Source organism: Embiotoca jacksoni, unplaced genomic scaffold (genome assembly GCF_022577435.1).
Source record: "Embiotoca jacksoni isolate LCO1_2020_lvr unplaced genomic scaffold, fEmbJac1.0.p SCAF_6, whole genome shotgun sequence".
NCBI classification, from domain to species: domain Eukaryota; kingdom Metazoa; phylum Chordata; class Actinopteri; family Embiotocidae; genus Embiotoca; species Embiotoca jacksoni.
The window spans coordinates 3,599,504-3,618,377 of record NW_027185414.1 but is presented as its reverse complement, the minus strand read 5'-3'; the positions used below and the strand labels follow the sequence as shown (position 1 = coordinate 3,618,377).

The following is an 18,874-nucleotide window of genomic DNA, read 5'->3' as shown; positions in this document are numbered from 1 at the left end:
GGCGTGGCCAAATGGCTCGCTAGCGCCCCCTAAAGAGATGCCCCGGCGGCCACGTTTACGTGGACAGGTGTATCGCACCGTTACGTCGCCTCGACGGGAAGTCCGCCATTTTTTATTTCGTCGCCATTTTTGGCGGTTCGCACGTCGTCCCTTAACGAACTCCTCCAGATTCTGTCGGACCGACTTCAGGTCGAGTCAGTGAGCTCTGAACATGTTTGGAATTAAAAGTGATCAAAATAATACGTTTATAACAATAATAATAATAAGAGGTGGCGCTGCCGTTACCAGGCAACTAACGAAGTCCCATCCGACCGATCCGCTCTCGGCCTCATCGGGGAGATTTGACTCATTTGAACAAAAAAAAAAACTTTCAAAAATGAACATCGCTGCGTATTTAGTGAGAAATATTTGATGTTCAATTTGATGAGCTTTCAGAGTCACTGAACCTGAACTCTGGAACTTAAACCTATTTCTGGAGGGGAAGCGGCCTGAAGCCGGAGCGTTCGCCCGCCTCGCGGTCTTCGTCCAATAAATACACCGAGCCGAGACGTCCAATGACTCGCGCACGTCAACAACTTCCTTCAAGTGTCTCCCGCTGAGCTTTCTGGGTAATAAAAGAAACACGGGACACACAGCGAGGACTCTGATCAGTTTTTATTCCCTTGTAAATAGAATATCAATAAAAACACACCTTAAAAAGAACAAATAAAGTTCCTCCAACAGATGAAAAAGTAACAAAAAGGCATATGTAGATCTTCTACATCGCGATTACAGAACAGTCTACCGTCCAAAAAAGGCACTAAATCTTGAAATAGAAAAGAACAAATAAAAATCTATTGAAACCGATACATCGAACATCCTGCTGAGGTTTGATTCTTTTCATTTATTGAAGAGCTTTATTGCCAGAATGAAACGGCAACCACCGGTTCTGAACTGCAACCGTGTTGAGAGAGAGTTCATGTTTGAAGGAGTATTTCCAGTCTGTTTCAGATTAAACTGGAACGTCTACATTTGATGTCGACTGCCTCGGTGATAAATGTTGGGTTTTTTTTGTTGTTTTTTGTTGTTTTTATCTAAATAAAAAGCAGCATTTCTACTCTTCAAATGTCAGACGGCAACTCGGCTGAGGCGTGGACAGTCTTGACCCCCTGTGGTCTCCGAACAGATCAAACCCCAACGACCTCATCAACACGCGCCCCGAGCCGCGTCGCACCGAGGAAGCGTCTCGCGTCCGAACGGCGCCGGTAAACCCGACAGCTGCTGTATTTGTGCGTCGAGGGAGACGGGTGGATTTATCGGGGCGGGACACGGGGAAGCGGTCCAGCCGAGGAAGCTCGTCCTTTCAAAATAAAATAATACAACAAGGCAACAGAGGATTGAAAGGCAGATGGTAAAACTGCAGTCTGAGCGATGAGAAGACGCGACACGGAGAAGCTGACGCGGCCCGGACAGAACCGGAAGGTCTCTCTGTTACCGCGTGACTGGATCTTTATTTAAATGAGACAAAAAATAAACTTTTTGGCACAAAACAAAACAAAAAAAGAAGTGACTTTCAGGTCGAAATCAAGAAGACGACCAGAAACTGAATAAACAGGAATGAAAGCAAAGGACACAGAAAAGACTTGAGAGGTTGCCGTCAGTGTGTGAAGTTCTTTTAAAATACTGTTTTCCTCTTGAGCTCTCGAACACTGTAGTGTGGTCATATTACTCATGATTGACGAATGACAAAAGTGAGCTCGTCCAATCCCATGTGAGACCATGAAGAATAAAAACACTCAAACAGCAACCTCACGTCTGCTTTTCATTTACAGTTGTGGTTCCATCTTCGTTTCTAAATATGAACATGCGAGTTTTCGCTCACTTTTTCCCCCCCAACTTCTAATTTGATTTATAGTTTTGGTTTTAATGTCTTTTTTCCAACATGGCTAAAAGGACAAATAACATTTTGCCGCTTCAGACCTCCAAAACACGACGTCATGAGAAGAGCGTGAAGGCAGCGACTGAAATGATTTGAAATAATCTCAAAACAGCACGAATGAATCTGCGGATTCATTCCAGAAAAGGCTTCTGCTTGGCAGAGTAAGAAGAAAAATAAGAAACATGATTAAACCTTCGTGGGAGAGCAGGTTTGTATATTTTTGGTGAAAATAATTCAGACAAGCGATGCCTCAAAATGCTCAAAGCAAAGACACCGAGGACAGACAGCTCTGCTGCCGCACAAAGACGCCATCCAGCACAAAACGCCTTTTTGTTTTCGGACATTCAGTCGGAAACTGAGGACTCGTGTTCAAAATCCACCAGAAGGAGGGAGAAGCTATTTTAGTATGTCGTGGACCCCGGCGGATGCACAAGCTTATGAATGACTACCTTCTCTTTTTTTTTTTCTTTTTTTTTTAGAGTGGAATTTCCCTTTAATGTTCAAACTTAATATTTCTTGGCTCGAGTTGGAGGAGGAATTTCCCTTTTAAAAGACACCGACAGCCAGCGTGAAACCGACTTCACGGCCTCGTCACAGTTATTCTGTTAATCTCTCTGAACTCGGATTCACATTGAAGCAGCTGCGGAGGAACCTGCGGGGGTGTAGCTTATCGCTGAGGGGGGAGGAGGGAGGAGGAGGGAGGAGAGGGGGGGGAGGAGGGAGGAGAGGGGGGGGAGGAGTGTGAGGTATCCGTGTCCAGTTTTGAACTCGAGAACCGGTTTGGATGAAGCTGCTTTGGTGTCGGCAGCAACAGAACGTCAGTAGTAGCGATGCGGAGGTGAATGAACAGCCATCGTAGAAGTTCCTCGTGCTCTGATCCCGTGATCCCGTTTCAGAAAATAATAAGGCACTTCAACATAAAAACTAAACGGGATGCCGACGCACTGGAGCTCAACAAAACTCAACCGCTCTGCTGCGCGTTGATGATTCAGATCGAACGCCGCGCGGCTCTGTCGTATTATTTACTTTTAACCAGTGAGAATATTTCATGTCAGTGTTAAATGTGTCACAGTAAAAAATAAAAAAAAGCAGCTGATCACACCGATGCAAACGCAAGAGGACGACTCACCGGTTTCAGCAGCGATCGCCCACGACACTTTAAAACGCCCAACTTTTAGTATCATTACAAATGTTTATTTAAATCGTCAGGGCTTAAAGCTGCACTCGTTAGTTTTATATATATATATATATATATATATATATATATATAAAAAACACTGCTCCAACGGCTTCAAAATCAACCCGACGTCTCGACGCCCAGCAGGACGCAGCGTCTGAGGACGCTCCTCGGACGTCCATGTAGTGAATCTGGGTTTGGTAAAGGCAAAGGGCTCGGGATCGATTTGTGAGTGAGCACTCGGTAAGATGTTTGGGTATTTTATTCTTTAAACCTCAACTCTTTGGACAAAAGAATAATGTAGTCTAATATGGAACAATAGAAAAATAAGAGGACACGCAAACCCTGACTTTGAATAACTGTGGAGAAAACTTCTACAATGGCTGTACCGACATAAATATTCTTGATAAAATGTGTATTTTCCAGCTGAGGAAGGCTTCTCGCTGCGGTTGTTTGAAGAGAATTTACTCGACGTGAACTCCTTGTTTTGAGGAAAACGTCCGTTTCCTGAAGGACGTTCTCGTCTTCCTGCCGCGGTCCGTCGATCACTCAAAGTGATCGATGAGACGTTGGACCGGCGGGGGACTCCGAGCGCCGCGGCGTCGATCCGATAAAGTGTCACTTAAAATGAACGCGTATGTGTTTACAACACGTGGAATATCGAGCAAACAAACAAACACAGATATACCGAAAGAAAAGGAAGAATATGCACTTTGCTTGCAGTAATTTGACACATCTGATGCGCCTTTGATTAACATAATGTCTAATACATAGTTCCATTCATACACTCAGAAAATACACAAAAAAAACCTCTTCCAACTTAATACTTTGGCTAATGTTTCACGCACCTTTCACCACATAGTTTCTCTCATTTGAAGCTAATATGTCGATATACTGTCGATAGAAATGGATTAGCGTACATATAACTGTGTGTGTGTGTTTCAGCACTCGCACACATGCAAGTACTCACTTTACACTTGAATCTGTGGTATCTAAAACAGACACTGTTGAACCCCTCCCGACCGATCTGTACTGACGATAGATGATCACAGTGATGGATCGTTCTGCCCGGTTACCCCGGTAACTGGACACAAATGAAGAGACGACCCGGCCCGGCCACGCAGACGTCCGGGTTTCTAGTTTTGATGCAACCCCGTTAACGGTTTGGGCTTCTTTCGCCCTTTATGTACGGAGTAACACTTCTCTAAATCATCTGTTGTTGATATGGAAGCAAAGAGACGCTGTAAAGATTTGAATCTTATGAGTAAATTTCCTCTCGACTAACTACTAAGTGTTAAAAAGTTGAAATACCACTGAACTCAGAGAAAGGTTCATTTTTAAACGACAAACCGCCTGTTTTAATGGGTGTTCGAACTAGAATTAGAAATGTCCAGTTGGGAATAAAGTAGTGCATTTTAAAAACACCGTTATAAATAAAAAATAAATTATGTCCTCGTGCAATGAGTGACCAAAAACCCAAGACGGTTCAATTTGGAATCTGATTTTGTGACCTTGGAAAACAAAAGAAAAACAAACAAACAAAAAAGCTTTGAATTTTACCAAAAAATAACCACACAAATAAAAAGAAAGTACAATATGCCAGTGCAATAAATTCAGCAATGTTCAAACTTGGCGTTAAGTATTCAAGAGGGATTAAATCTAATTAATGAAAGCCAAATTATTATGGCACTTCTTTGCTTCCATATATTGAGCTTATTCCATCAGGCGGGGGGGGGGGGATCTTTGTGTTTCTCTTCTGCACATTTCTCATCATCAGAGGCTCAAAGTATCACCGACGTATCGTGACCTCGAGCGTCATTCTGCCGTCTAGACGGAGTCATCGCTGGATATTTGAAGTATTAAGAAGTGTGATGAAATGCGCTACATCGTCTTAAAACAATCAGTTGAAATGAACTTTCAAATTCATGTATTTATCTTTTGAGGCTGTTCAGTTGTGTTGTGATCACAGTGCAAGACCCTGAAACTATTTGAACTCTGTCAAATACAGTGTTGTCCCGCTGTGAAAAATGCAGCTTTCCGGAGAAATCTGCACGATGCATCATGTCCTGTTCGTCAGCCTCTACGGAAGATTTGAAACACCAAAATACAAAATCAAATCAACAAAGAAATCAAGTGAAATAACAACACGGCGCGCTGCGCGACGCGTTTCCTCACGTGCATCGTAGTTCAATTATTTCACTTTCTTTGTTGGGTTTGTTTCTAGGTTGATTTTAAATCTTCCGTCGATCGCTGGGAAACACATGAACAAATAAAAGCTTATCATTATTATTATTAATATTATTATTATAATACACTAATAATGCCTATAAGAGCGTAGCAGAGCAGGTTGGTGGTTGGAGGTAGGGTTGGGAGGTATCTCAGGGTTGGAGTTTACACGACTTTTGGTCTTTTTTTTTTGTTTTCACTTGTTACATTCCTATAAAATCTGCTTGCATAAAACGACACCTGTTCCGTACGTAACTCTGACAGCTCTGACATCCGCCGCCCGATTCAGTCGTCCTCCATCCTTTCCATCTTGATGTCATTCCCCATGCTGCACCCGGCTCCGTCCACCTGGTTGGCCAGGACCAGGTTGCTCCCCGCAGCCTTCTCCAGGTCGATGGGGTCCTGGGGCTCGGCCAGCGCGCTGTGAATGGTGGGCTCGTCCTGGAGGGAGGGCGAAGGAGGGGACCAGGACACACTCGTTAGTCTGGCGCCTTCCGCCTGAGGACCCGCCCCTGACATGAGGGAGCGGCCAATCAGAGACGTGGCCCTCTGTCCGGACACGCCTCCTCTACCCAGAGCAGAAAACCAGCTGGGGAGCAGAGTGGGTACCTGAGTGAGGAGCAGGAGAGAAGAGACGGGAGCGGTTAGTGGTTTTGTAGCTCCGTCTGGTTCCTGGTGTTGAAGTAGTCGGGTCGTACCTGGGTCGGAGAGGAGAGGTCAGCTCGGCTGAAACTGAACTGCCTGGCTGAAGCTCTCTTGTCAAATAAGGACACCTCGCAACCCTGTGACAGAGCAGCACACAGGTGAAACCACAGCCGGGTTAGCCTACCGTTACATTACTGTCGGGGTGCTGTGACCTCTGACCTTACAACTAGTTATGCCTGCAAGTGTATGTTTATTACACAGCTGACAATACCGAAAGTCTCCCGGATCACATGGATCAAATATACGGGTTAACCAGGAAACAAAACGAAAACAGATTGTTAAAAAGGTCTTGTACGCCATTTAACATTGAACTAAAACAAAGTTCAATAACTATTATTTGCTGCTCTGTGCAAACACTGTTCGGTCATGTGCTGTTGTGGATTGTAGATTAAAGGACGAGTTGAAACTCGTTTGGGGTCTACGTGTCGCTCACCTGGTCGGGGAAGTCGTTGCCGTCCACCTCGTCGCTGTTGGACTGACCTCCTGGACTCTGAACCTCGATGCCGTGGCTCTCCAAGATGGCTGCTTCTTCAAAAACACAAACTTCATCATAGAATATCAACTCAGACCAAAGCAACAGAGATGCAAAAGAATCTAGAAGAACAAGAACATCCTTTAAGACATGAAGTCATGTCTAATATCGTCCTCACACGCACACAGCTAGACATTACCGATATTAGCCCGCCTCTTGATGTCTTTGCGGCGGTTGGCGAACCAGTTGTAGACCTTCAGAGATGTTACTCTCTCCAAATCTGACAGCTTCTTTCCTGCAACACACACAAACACACACACACATACACACACAGTGTAAGTTTCAATGCTGCTACTTAGTTAATATATATTTATATATATATATATATATATATATAAATATATAAAATAGGGAGTAATAAAAGGGAGTACTGATAAGCAGACGTTGTAAAAACACCAGTTCATATTCTTCATGAAATCTCATCATTTATTCTACTTTTCATTAAACAGGATACACTTCGCATCGTGTTAAATGTCGTACCTGGTTTCTGAATGACGGCGTTGCAGGCGGTGGCGATCTCCTCCCTCTTGGCTTCATCAGGATACTGGTTGTCACCGAAGTAGCTGGAAATACACATTCAACTTTGTTACTTTCAATTTCCTTCTCAGTTTCTTTCCCTCTTCCTCAACACGCCGCCGCCGCCTCCTCCTTCTCCTTCTCCTTCTCCTCCTCCTCACCCCTCCATGACAGCCAGACACTCCTTCCTCCAGGTGAACCTGCTCCCTCGTCGCAGACGGAAGCCGCCGGGGGCCGAGCCAAAAGTAGGCGGGGCTTGGTGCCAGTCCATCATGTCCTCCAGAGCCAATGGGGCGGCTCGCATGGCAAGAGTGGCACCTGGAGTCACAAATGTCACACAGCATTAATAATGCCATCTAAAAATATGTTGCATCATCAACATCACGAGGTTATGAGGACACAGACTGGATCGTTTCTAATCCTCACTGTCCAATGTGTTTGATTTTGAACCAAGCCTCTTGAGTAATTTTTCCAACATAATTGGTCCTTCGAGCTGGATCCCAACATCTCCTCCTCTCTCCGGACACATCCTGAAACCGTGAAAGACCTCAGTTTGGACATTGGTGAGACCAGGACTGACTGGAGAGAGGACAAGTGACGGGATCCTAGAACAAGGCTGATTCACCATCAAAACATCGGACACCTGGGTAAGACAACTTCTTTTGTTGTTGTTTTGTTCTAAAGAGTCAGGTCAGGGACCTACTAAAGAGTCTGAGCAGACTAGGTAAACTAAAGAGTCTGAGCAGACTAGGTAAACTAAAGAGTCTGAGCAGACTAGGTAAACTAAAGAGTCTGAGCAGACTAGGTAAACTAAAGAGTCTGAGCAGACTAGGTAAACTAAAGAGTCTGAGCAGACTAGGTAAACTAAAGAGTCTGAGTAGACTAGGTAAACTAAAAGTCGCGCGAACAAAAATAGGTCAGGGATCTACAGATAACCAAGTCAGGGACTTCAGAAATAGGTCAGGGACCTACAGGGAACTAAGTCGGGGACTTCGGAAATAGGTCAGGGACCTACAGGGAACTACAAGAATAAATAATAGATACCGTGAGTGTCCTACAAGTGTAAAGGCGGGCCGAAGCCTAACGGTACACTGTGTAAAGACCAGTTGCTCGGGTGAACTCCATACAAACTGGTTGGCTCACAGATAGAAAAAATGGGAACATGCTGTAATAAGATCGGAGAGATACCTCTGGAGGGAGACGTAAAATGCATGCACTCAAAAGGCAGGGATAACATAAAATATTTGAAAAAATGGGAAAAGAAACACGGATTCAAGGGAAAACTAACAGCGACAGCATGTAGAAGGCAAGCTGATACTCTCAAAACAGTTTATATAGATATGCGGCCCTTTTGAGCCATGGGATAAACCATGTCTCAACAGGAGGGATGGTATCTATAATAAACTAAGCATTTACAACATATGGCTTTACAAACTACTAAAAAAAAAAATTCTGAAAGTGTCACGGCATGAGTCAGTGTGTCATGGTCTAGAAAAGTGCCTTGTCATGGTGTGTAATCAACATATACCATAATTTCCAGACTATAAGCCGCTACTTTTTTCCCACGCTTTGAACCTCGCGGCTTAAACAATGACGCGGCTAATTTATGGATTTTTCCCGCTTTCACAAGCTTCATGTCGCCAAAAAACTGAGCAAAAAAACACATTCTGTGACGGTGCTCAGTTTTTTTGGCGACATGAAGCTTTCAGTAGATCAATGAAATTGCCGAACAGGTCCAAGTGAAACAATGTAAGTTTTTAGTTTACTGTTTAGATTAAATCGAGCGCGCTCAAACTTCCCATCATTCTGATTACGGTCGTCATTTTGTCACCCTCATCATGGCAAAGACATGAAGAAATGCACATGATGCAGCTTTCAAGTTGAAGGCGTTCGATCTGGCTGTCGGAACAGGAAATAGAGCCGACTCAACACAGAGAGAGCAGACGGCCGAGGTGTTTCAACCGTGCAGATCCGACTGAAAGCCAAAACAATCGCCACCGCAATGAAGTTTGAGGACTTTAGAGGTGGACCGTCATGGTGTCTCACATTTATAAAGGCCTGTCCATCAGGGTACGGACGAGTCTGTGTCAGCAGCTCCCTCCCGACTACGAGGACAACGTTTCAAACTTCCGCAAATTCACTGATGCAAAGACAGCGGAGCATCCCATTGGCCCGCACGACATCATGAACATGGATGAGGTTCCTCTGACCTTTGACCTGCCTCTCACTCGGACTGTCAACAGGAAAGGCGAATCATCCGTCACGCTGACATTTTTATTTTTGTTACAAGCCGTGTTTCGTTAAAGCCTGTGTAAAGTTCATTTGTTTCAATGTACTGGTAGGCACCTGCGGCTTATAGGCATGTGCGGCTTATTTATGTTCAAAATAATTATTTTTTTTAAATTATTCAGTGGGTGCGGCTTATATTCAGGTGCGCTCAATAGTCCGGAAATTACGGTAGGTGCGGATTGCTGAACGGGCCTGAATACACCTCAGCCATCGCAGAAGGATTACCTTTGCCTGAACCACATCGCACAGACATACCAGACTAAGTAATCCGGCATTTCCCCCGTGGTGAAGTCTGGCTACAAAGGGAGGTGATACCAATAGGGGTGCTTGTCTCAAACCAGTGAAGAAACTAACAACACCCGGGCGATTTAGTTTCTGGTGAGCTTATTTTTGGTATATCTGTGGACGGACAGCATCACATGGCATCCATTCAGGAGGATAGGACCCTGCGGCCTGAGAGCGATGACTGAAACACCACCCCCTCATGCAACAACAACAATTGTGATTAATATGATTTTCCTCATGATGATTCTTTTGTTTTTTTCCTTTTTATGTTATACTTTGTATAAACAGGAGGGATATGATGGAAAAAAGGATTTGTCTCTTCCTCTTGTTTGCATTGTGGCTCCGGAAAGTCTCTTTGTCAAGCAGGCTCCCAAAAGTTTCCTTTGTTTTCTGTCTTATTTGCAAGCGATTCTTTCCGCATCTAATTGACGACTCCCCGGTGTCCTTATGTTGTGACCTACAACCAACTCTGTATTACCATACGAAAGCAGGTACAAAGGGAATGGGAGTGACCGTCAACTGTTTGTCACACTGTATAAAAGCTGCCCTACAGAAAGCCCTAGGAGGAGAGAAAGACGGGAGGACTGGGTAGAGCCCGGCTGGGGCGAGGACTGCTGGGGAGGACTGATAGGGGGAACACTGCTGGACACCTCTCTTTGAGGGTGCATGTAGTTGCTCCTTCTTGCAAGACTAAATGTCCAATGTGTTTGATTTTGAATCGAGCCTCTGGAGTAATTTTTCCAACACTCACATTCAATCTGATAAAATCATCGTGCTACTTCCCCCCGAGGCTAACTTGAACTGGACGGACAATGTAGTCACTGTTGTTGTTGCATTTCTGGCTATTTTGGGATGCAAACACATGTCCCGTCTTTCTTTTTAATAGCTAAGAAATGTTCCTCCTTTTAGTTCGTATCGAGATCAGACTTGAGGGACAAAACTGTGTTTCCGCACAGATTTATTGGAGCAGTTTACGATGTCCAGGATCCTCCTCGGGGACACTTTGACATCATGTTGTGGTCGCACGTCGTCCATCATAAACCATCATTATATTTAGTAGAAGTCTAAAAAGACAGATTTTTGCTCCGTCAACAAACTCTAGCTGTTTCTGAAGTGATGCATTCAGAGCACACCGGTTCTGAAAAAATAACTTTTCCTCACGATATATTTTACAGTATTTTTCCGAGACTGATGAAGTGCGAGGTGACGCAGGAGACGTGGGCCTGATGAAGGAGGAGGCAGGAGTTACCGGGGTTGGTCTTCTCCAGCTGGTACCAGCGGAAGAAGGCTCGTTTCTTCTGCTCGCTGAGGTCCGATCCCTGCTGCAGGAGCCAGTGGGAGATACGACTCTGACTGATCCCTGAAAGGAAGACGACACGAGTCAGACCCGTCTCTCTGTGGGTTTGATGCCGGGCCGGTCTGAAGTACGGACACTCACCTGTTACCTGAGCGACCACGGCCTGGGAGATCCGTCTGTTGGCCAGGAAGGACTTGATCTCCTCTTTGATCACAGCGCTGTCCCTCCTACAAACATACATTACAATATACGTGTACGACACATGTCGACATCTCAAGAAGTCCGACTTCAGTCAACGCATATAACAACACAACGGTCTCCACAGTTCACGTGTATATTAAAGGCAGTCGAATGCGAGCAGGAACCAGAGGACGGATCTAATAATGTCTGCTCTCCTTCTGGTTTGATTTCATCTCCTCACATCTTCAAATCAATACCGCTCTGATTGCTGCTGTCTGGCTGCAGACTGCAGTCAGGAAGCCCTGAGTGCCTGTGTGTAGCTACGTGTGTGTAGCTACGTGTGTGTAGCTACGTGTGTGTAGTGTAGTATGTGTGTGTAGCTACGTGTGTGTAGCTACGTGTGTGTAGCTACGTGTGTGTAGTATGTGTGTGTGTGTGTGTAGTATGTGTGTGTGTATAGTGTGTGTACTATGTGTACTATGTGTGTGTATAGTGTGTAGTATGTGTGTGTACTATGTGTGTATATAGTGTGTAGTATGTGTGTGTGTGTGTGTACACTGTGTGTGTATATAGTGTGTAGTATGTGTGTGTGTGTACACTGTGTGTGTATATAGTGTGTAGTATGTGTGTGTGTGTACACTGTGTGTGTATATAGTGTGTAGTATGTGTGTGTGTGTGTAGTATGTGTGTGTGTGTGTGTGTAGTATGTGTGTGTGTATAGTGTGTGTGTATAGTGTGTGTACTATGTGTGTGTATAGTGTGTACTATGTGTGTGTACTATGTGTGTATATAGTGTGTAGTATGTGTGTGTACACTGTGTGTGTGTACACTGTGTGTGTATATAGTGTGTAATGTGTGTGTGTGTGTGTGTGTGTGTGTGTGTGTATGTGTACACTGTGTGTGTATATAGTGTGTAATGTGTGTGTGTGTGTGTGTGTGTGTGTACTATGTGTACTATGTGTATAGTGTGTACTGTGTGTGTATATAGTGTGTGTATATAGTGTGTAGTATGTGTGTGTGTGTGTGTGTGTAGTATGTGAGCAGGCTCTCTGTATTAACGCCCACTGCTGCAGCTATTTACTGTACACGTCTCCTTTTTATTGTCTCGGTTGTTGTAAACTGTCCAGAAATGAGTTCAATCTTCCAGCTGTTCTGTCAGCAGCGTCAGGACGTCAGGGTTTGGTTTGTGGGGAGACCGAGGAAATATTTTAGATGCGTGTTGCATCAAATCTGAAATGATGGTCTCTTTGTCTCCCTGCTTACAACTGACATGTCGTGTACATGTAATAACTACAGATGTCAAAGGAACCAATACTTCAGCGCCAAATCGATGCCGAACAAACATGGCGGCAGGTGTTTTTACTGGACCGCGAGCACATGTGGGAGCAGCAAACACTCCACAAATCATACGTGGAGATATTTTGTATTCGAGTCAGACAATCACAAACAAGTTACAGACGACCAGAATAAAAACTAATGTCACTTGCGATGGCATTTACAAAGAAACAAGAAAATATAGACATCATACCGAAGCAAATATCCGCCGCTGTGCACAGAATTCAAGAGTGAGTTTGTGTGTATTGAAACAAGTCCTCTGAATGTGACGCACCCCGAAATGTTTCCACAATCATTTGTAAACTGCAACAACTGCACGTTGTTGTGCTCACAACTTTCACAAGGCCAATTTTACCTCGTTACAGCCGACGTGGACGTTCAAGTTACGTTGTTTAGGCTAACGTAGCGAAAGCTCAAACTTGAGCCAGATGCTGCTCATAACGTTGGCGAGCGACTGTCCGCATTTACTGCATGAACACTCATTGCAAAGCTGTTGTGCGCTGCTATGTGTTGGAAACTAGGACAAAAAAACACAACAACTCTGCATTTGTGGAAGATGATGCACTGAAAAATGTAGACGACTACCACAAACGCTTACATTCATACTGAATCGGGAATGTTTTCAAACAGGTTTTCCGTTTTCTGTAACTGTCCCCTAAACATCATAAACAGACCCAAACTCAACTGCTCAGGACCGGCCAGAACTACTGTAACTGTTAACATGGTGCAACGCGGTTGTCGGACAGCACGGCTCAAAACCACCCATCAACCTTTCCTCCTGAAAACCTGTTCAGCCCGGCCTCGTGCAGGTTGGGACAGTTGCGGTCCGGTCTTACCTCATCAAGTCCTCCACCTTATCGTCAACGTCGATGTCCTCTTCGCTGGCCTCGAACCCGTAGCCCGGTGCGGTGACGCTGCCGCTGACCACACCGAGAGGAAACCGGGGCGGTGACAGCTTCCCATTGGTGACGGCAACCAGGCCATTCTGCGCTACTGCTGCCATGGCAACAGGCGAGGCTACTGGAATTGGCAGAGGTGGCGAGGTGGTGTCGAAGGTGTTATTGGGTGACAATGAGAGTCGGTTGACGGGGAAACTTGTCTGAGTGGCGGTGGAGGTCGTGGAGGACGAGGCGGCGACGGCGTTGGAAGACGAGGGCGGCATGTAGGAAGACTTGTGGGTGAGCTTGTGTCCATGTTGCCGGTCCAGGTGGTCCAGGGTGTCCAGCGCGTGGAGGACCTCCGCCTGAGTGATCCCAGTCCTCCGGAGCCTCTGGAGGAGGTCGATCTGCTCGATGGTGAAGCGAGGCTCCTCACACTGCTGGAACATCCTGCACAACATCATTACAGTGCTGTTAATGCAGGGTTGGGTTTTTTATATTTTAGGTACAATTTACTCCATAATTTTCCATTTTTCACACAAGGACAAAATAGCTAAAAAAAAAAATTTTTAAAAATGACATAAATGAGTAAAACTTAAAAGGTATCTTGTGGAGTTTTTCCCTCCTGGAGTAACACTGGTTTTACGCCAATGTGCTGATTAAACAATTCTCAATTCAAACTATTTAACCAGCCTCTAAATGCACTGAACTCATTTCTTAGACACCAAATTCACAAATGACATATTTTGGGGAAACACAATGTAAACCAAGTAGCAGCCCAGCGTCAGCCTCGACTCTGGTCCTTTGGTTGCCATCTTGTTTTTTTGTAGCCAGAAGTGACCACAGCTGGATGTGGTGAGGAGAAAGAGGAGCCGCTCCAGAGCACACCGCAAACCTGACTGCACCACAGGAAGGTCCGTCAGCCCCCGGTGGCCCTCGGTGATATTGCACTTTGAGGCTCTTCTGCATTGGCTTCACGAATCATTTTCATACACGGTCTACGATGTAAACCCAAGTTTTGTTTACTTAAAACAAACCTCCACGGGACACTTAAGTTATAGTCCTGAAAAACAATTTCAGTACAAATTGAGTTTTTCAAAACTTTTGATTGTTGGTGGTAAGTGCATCTAAATAATACAGGTCCCAGCGATTTACCCCAAATATTAATGAGGGCAGAACATAGCTGAAAGCATTTATTGTGTCACCTCATTTTCATACAGGAGACTAAAGTGGACAGTCATCAGTGGTGTGAGGCAGAGTAACACTAAACTCATGACAGAGAATCGTCTTGCGCGTGATGCAGAAACACAGGATTTTATTTTCACCCTCCTGTCTGGCACTTGTATGTAACTATATTATGTAGAGAGGTAATTCAAGAGTGAATAAATGACTATTGAAAACAAAATACTAGCACGAAATATTACAGTCAGTATTGTGCATAATTTAATTCAACTGACTGACACATTTTTAGCTGAAAAGTGACCTTCTTCTGCCCGCTGAGCTTCACATCCAGGAAAAAAACTCCATCACTGAAACTATAACAGAACAAAAATGGACGTACAGTCACATCTGTTAGCTTCCTGCAGATTTAACACACACACACACACACACACACACACACATCACTGCTCAGCAGCTGCTATCCAGATATGAAGTGCATTCCTCCACATTGAATAAGGCTTTTATTAGAGCATTTGTATTCATTTAATGATATGAAAATGTATTATTATGGACACGGTTCATTATGCTGCGTTGTGTATATACCTCAATGCGGCTCTCGCATGTTAATTCTTATCTACAGCTGTATTTTGATATGCCATTTATTTTTGAAACATGCAGTGACTGTGTGTAATTTCTGAAGGACGGCCATAATAAGAGTCACTGAGCTGAACCGAGAGAGAAAGAGGGCGAGCGAGAGGAACATAAACAGAGAAATAAGAGACAACACATCTGTCTCGATGCAGAGAAGAAAAACAGGCCGCAGATGAGAATCAGACACATCAACGCTTACAGATATAAGACGGTGTGTGTGTGTGTGTGTGTGTGTTTTGGGAAGAATGCCAAGAAAAATTTACATCTCAGGCAGCCAAGCTTCATACTTTCTCTCCTGCTGCAGAGGATGAGTCATACTGTATGAAGTTAGAGTGACACACAGGATCAATACACGGCTGCAAAACTACAGCAAATTCATTACCTCAAATATTTATTATCAAAATCATCTGTCTTGAGTTTACAAGACTTCGTTGCACATTAACCATTAAATAGACGACATTTCCACTTCTTTAAGTGTAATGTTTCTGAAGCCCCACTGGCAGTCTTTCTGACTTGCGTTGCATTTCTTTATTAAGTTAGTGTAAGTAACACTAAAACACAAAAAAAAACAGCAAAAGTTCTGTAGCATCAGCAGTTGTTCCTTGTAATGTGCTTTCATGTGGTTTGAAACCAGGTACACAGGCTTTGGACAGGAGACGAAAAGAAGGAAGAACGAGATGAAAAATAACAAGCAGCAAAGCTCCCCAGCAGGATGCAAATTCAGGATGTTTTGGTTCATCGCCGGCGCTTTAAACCCGCGGCCACCAGGGCACGAGGAACACTTTAGGTGGCTACACACCATTTTTGCAATGAGGCTCAGCAGAGTTTGGTTTTGGCGGCTCCGCATGCACGAACATCTGAGGACAACAAAAGCTGTGTGCATGTGTAAGTTCGCACGATGCAATCTTGGAACAAATCAAGAATGATCAAAAAGAAATTGAATCAGTGGAAAAAAAAATAAAAAAATTCAGTGATCCATGTTAGACCAGACCTGCACATAAATGCACTGGAGCTGTGCCTGTTCAAAGTCCAGAGACAAAACTAAGAGAAGAGCTGACTGGAATCGTTTTAACCCTAAAAGAAAAGGCTTAAACATACTTTTAATCAAATCAGTGGAATTGTATGTGTATTCTCATTTTTCCTGTTGATTTAATCCCACTTTATAAACTAATATTAAGACAAACAGTTGGGACTTAACCAAATGATTAAACCATGTTCTTAGACTTCAGTCCTTTTTGCATTCATGTTGGTTTCAAGTCTAAACGGATCCAACTGAAGCATATTTTAAACATGGGCGGACTGACAGAGTTGAACCAATCCTGACTTGAAGAGTCCAATCAATGTCACAAAACAGTCAGATGGGGTGAACACAGGTAAGCTTTCAAATGAAGTCAATCACTGGGTTTTTCTGTCTTGCTGTATTAAGCAGTAGCATCAAAACAGTCTATTTACTTTGCTGCACTTTCTACAGCAACAGGAGGAGCACAGAGCGCTTCAGTACAACCACCCACAGGCAGAAACAATGGTCTGATGTATCCGACCAGTTAGTCTCTAAAAGCCACTATTGACAGGAAACCCACAGTCCTTTAAAGGTGACACTATTGTAAGAAGAAACAGACGAATTCAGATGTGACACCATGTGATCTGGCAGCAAACTAAACATTTTCCTTCCTGTCCTCAGAAAAGAATCACACTGATTACTTATTATAGCCTGCAGACAGCAGCGAAAGCAAAAAGAAATCCTCGACAGCAAACTAACTCAAGAACCATTGTTTGTGTTGTGTTGGAAACAGTGGCTTTAAGATCAGTTTGAGCTTTAGCTTTTATTTTTCCATATTTATCCAGATCAGGCCAACCAAGGTTTGACACCACAGTTACAATAGTCAATGCACACTTGGTAAAAATAAATAAACAAAAAGATATCTCTGGTAAAATACAAGCAAGATATTTACCATACCTCATCAGCGAAGTCCATTAAAATGGAGATATGACAACATTAAATGCCAGAAAGTAATGTTGTGTGTTTATTTTAATGTTTGTTTGCCACCATCCCAGCAGAGGTCTGAAACATTGAGTGTATAATATGTTAGCAAGAGAGATGTCTGCGAAAAAAAAGTGCAGGGAAACATGCAAATACAAACACAAACACTACAGTCGAAAAGCAGTGAGCGACTGTACTCCAAAATAATGTGACTTTTAAAATGACACACTCCTGAAGTGTCCTTCAGCGAGACAGCAGTGTCTCTCGTTTCTGAGCTTCACCCCCTGTGGAGTCGAGACCTTCCCAACAGACTCCTCTGAGGGTCACAACATGATCAGTCAAGAAATGTTCCCCGTGGAGGCTTCGTGACACCATCGCTCCTCTAAAAAACACTACACACCATGCAACACTGGGTTGTCACCGTGCGTGCGTGCGTGCGTGTGTGTGTGGGTGGGTGGGTGGGTGGGTGTGTGCGGGAGGAGCTTAATAATTGCCATGTTTCCTAAACATGAAGACTTACTTCTAAGTAAAGTCCAACATGTTAAAAGATAAAACCGTGTTACCACCCGTGAACCTGGTGAACTGCCCGAGCTCCTAACCAGACGTGGCACAAACTGGATCCTGGCTGCAGCCGAGCACATAGACAAAGTCTTTTAATGACAGTAGGCAACTTTTTAACTTGGCCTCGGACCCGAAATGCAACAAGAGAACGAGCAGCCGGCTGGTGTGGCCGGAGACTCCACAGCGGTGGTCCTGACGCACAGGGTCGGCTGAGAATTATCGATTTTCACGCCGGATATCATTGTAAAAAAATAAATAATTAAAAAAAAAAAAAAATGGGCTTTTTAATGTTGCCCTGCTTCTAGGAAACTAGGTCTGCCCGACAGAGGGTGTCTTAAGACGTCCTGTACACAGTGGCGAGCAACACACCAATTCGGCTTATCCGTAGTAAACTAAGCCACCGTGGGCACAGCCGAACAGCACTCCATGTTAGTGGCTCGCCTGTTTAGCGTAATTGTCACGCTCTACTAAAACACGCCGTGCATCGCGTTAGCGAGCGCTGTGGACCAAGTGGAAAAGTTGACATTGTGTTTGATTAAGCGTCTCTTCGTGAACTGCACACACGCCGAATGAAAGCCCACCGCTGTCGTGTTCAAACGAGCCCGTTCATATCATTTAAGGTGGCGTGAAACTTACCCGCCGACGAAAACGCCGCGGCACTGGCGATTTTTTTTTATTTTTTTTTTAAGGAGTTTGCAGTTATCAGCATAAGGAAAAGGAAATGCATCGGGCCGGCAGGACCGTCTGAAGACAGCAGGAGTTGGAGCTGCAGGACTTTACTTACCTTATTATTCCAGTCGAAGAGCCTCCACAGATGTTTGTTTGACCATATATCTATCGCCTTGGGGGCGCAGCGACACACAGACACTGTCAGCTTTCCCAAAATGTCTCCTCTGCGTCTAATTGGGCTTCAATCCGTCGTCAGACAGATTCGCCTTTTGTCCGGCAGACAGGCGCCATGTTGACACAATGACGCAAGGAACGACGGGAGTCGCAGTTTGCAGAGTTTACAGTAAACACTGGTGCCTGTTTATTAGGCACACCTGGCTGCAGTTTAGGGAATTAGTGCATTGTCCTGTGATGCTGCCTGCCTTCACGAGTTTAACGGTGGCCGGTGGTGATAGCGCATAGGGCTGTTTCGGGACGTTTCTAATATTTTGTATAACATACAAATAAACAAAA

The 18,874-nt window shown here is 44.4% G+C and overlaps 1 protein-coding gene across 3 annotated transcripts; it reads right to left on the bottom strand.

The window, feature by feature from the left end:
• Positions 1-639: 639 nt before the first annotated feature.
• Positions 640-18,657, bottom strand: LOC138213324 (homeobox-containing protein 1-like). 3 transcript variants are annotated; one of them, XM_069174354.1, is made up of 10 exons: positions 18,477-18,657; positions 13,297-13,788; positions 11,087-11,172; positions 10,898-11,008; positions 7,236-7,392; positions 7,039-7,121; positions 6,698-6,793; positions 6,460-6,554; positions 6,020-6,103; positions 640-5,930 (listed from the first exon to the last, which is right to left on the bottom strand). In XM_069174354.1, exons 2-10 carry the CDS (start codon positions 13,785-13,787, stop codon positions 5,607-5,609), a joined length of 1,527 nt encoding a protein of 508 aa, XP_069030455.1. In that variant the 5' UTR covers position 13,788; positions 18,477-18,657; the 3' UTR covers positions 640-5,606. The 3 variants fall into 3 exon arrangements, with proteins under 3 accessions (XP_069030455.1, XP_069030456.1, XP_069030457.1); XM_069174355.1 differs by having other exon boundaries at positions 6,460-6,551; XM_069174356.1 differs by having other exon boundaries at positions 6,460-6,548.
• Positions 18,658-18,874: the final 217 nt, after the last annotated feature.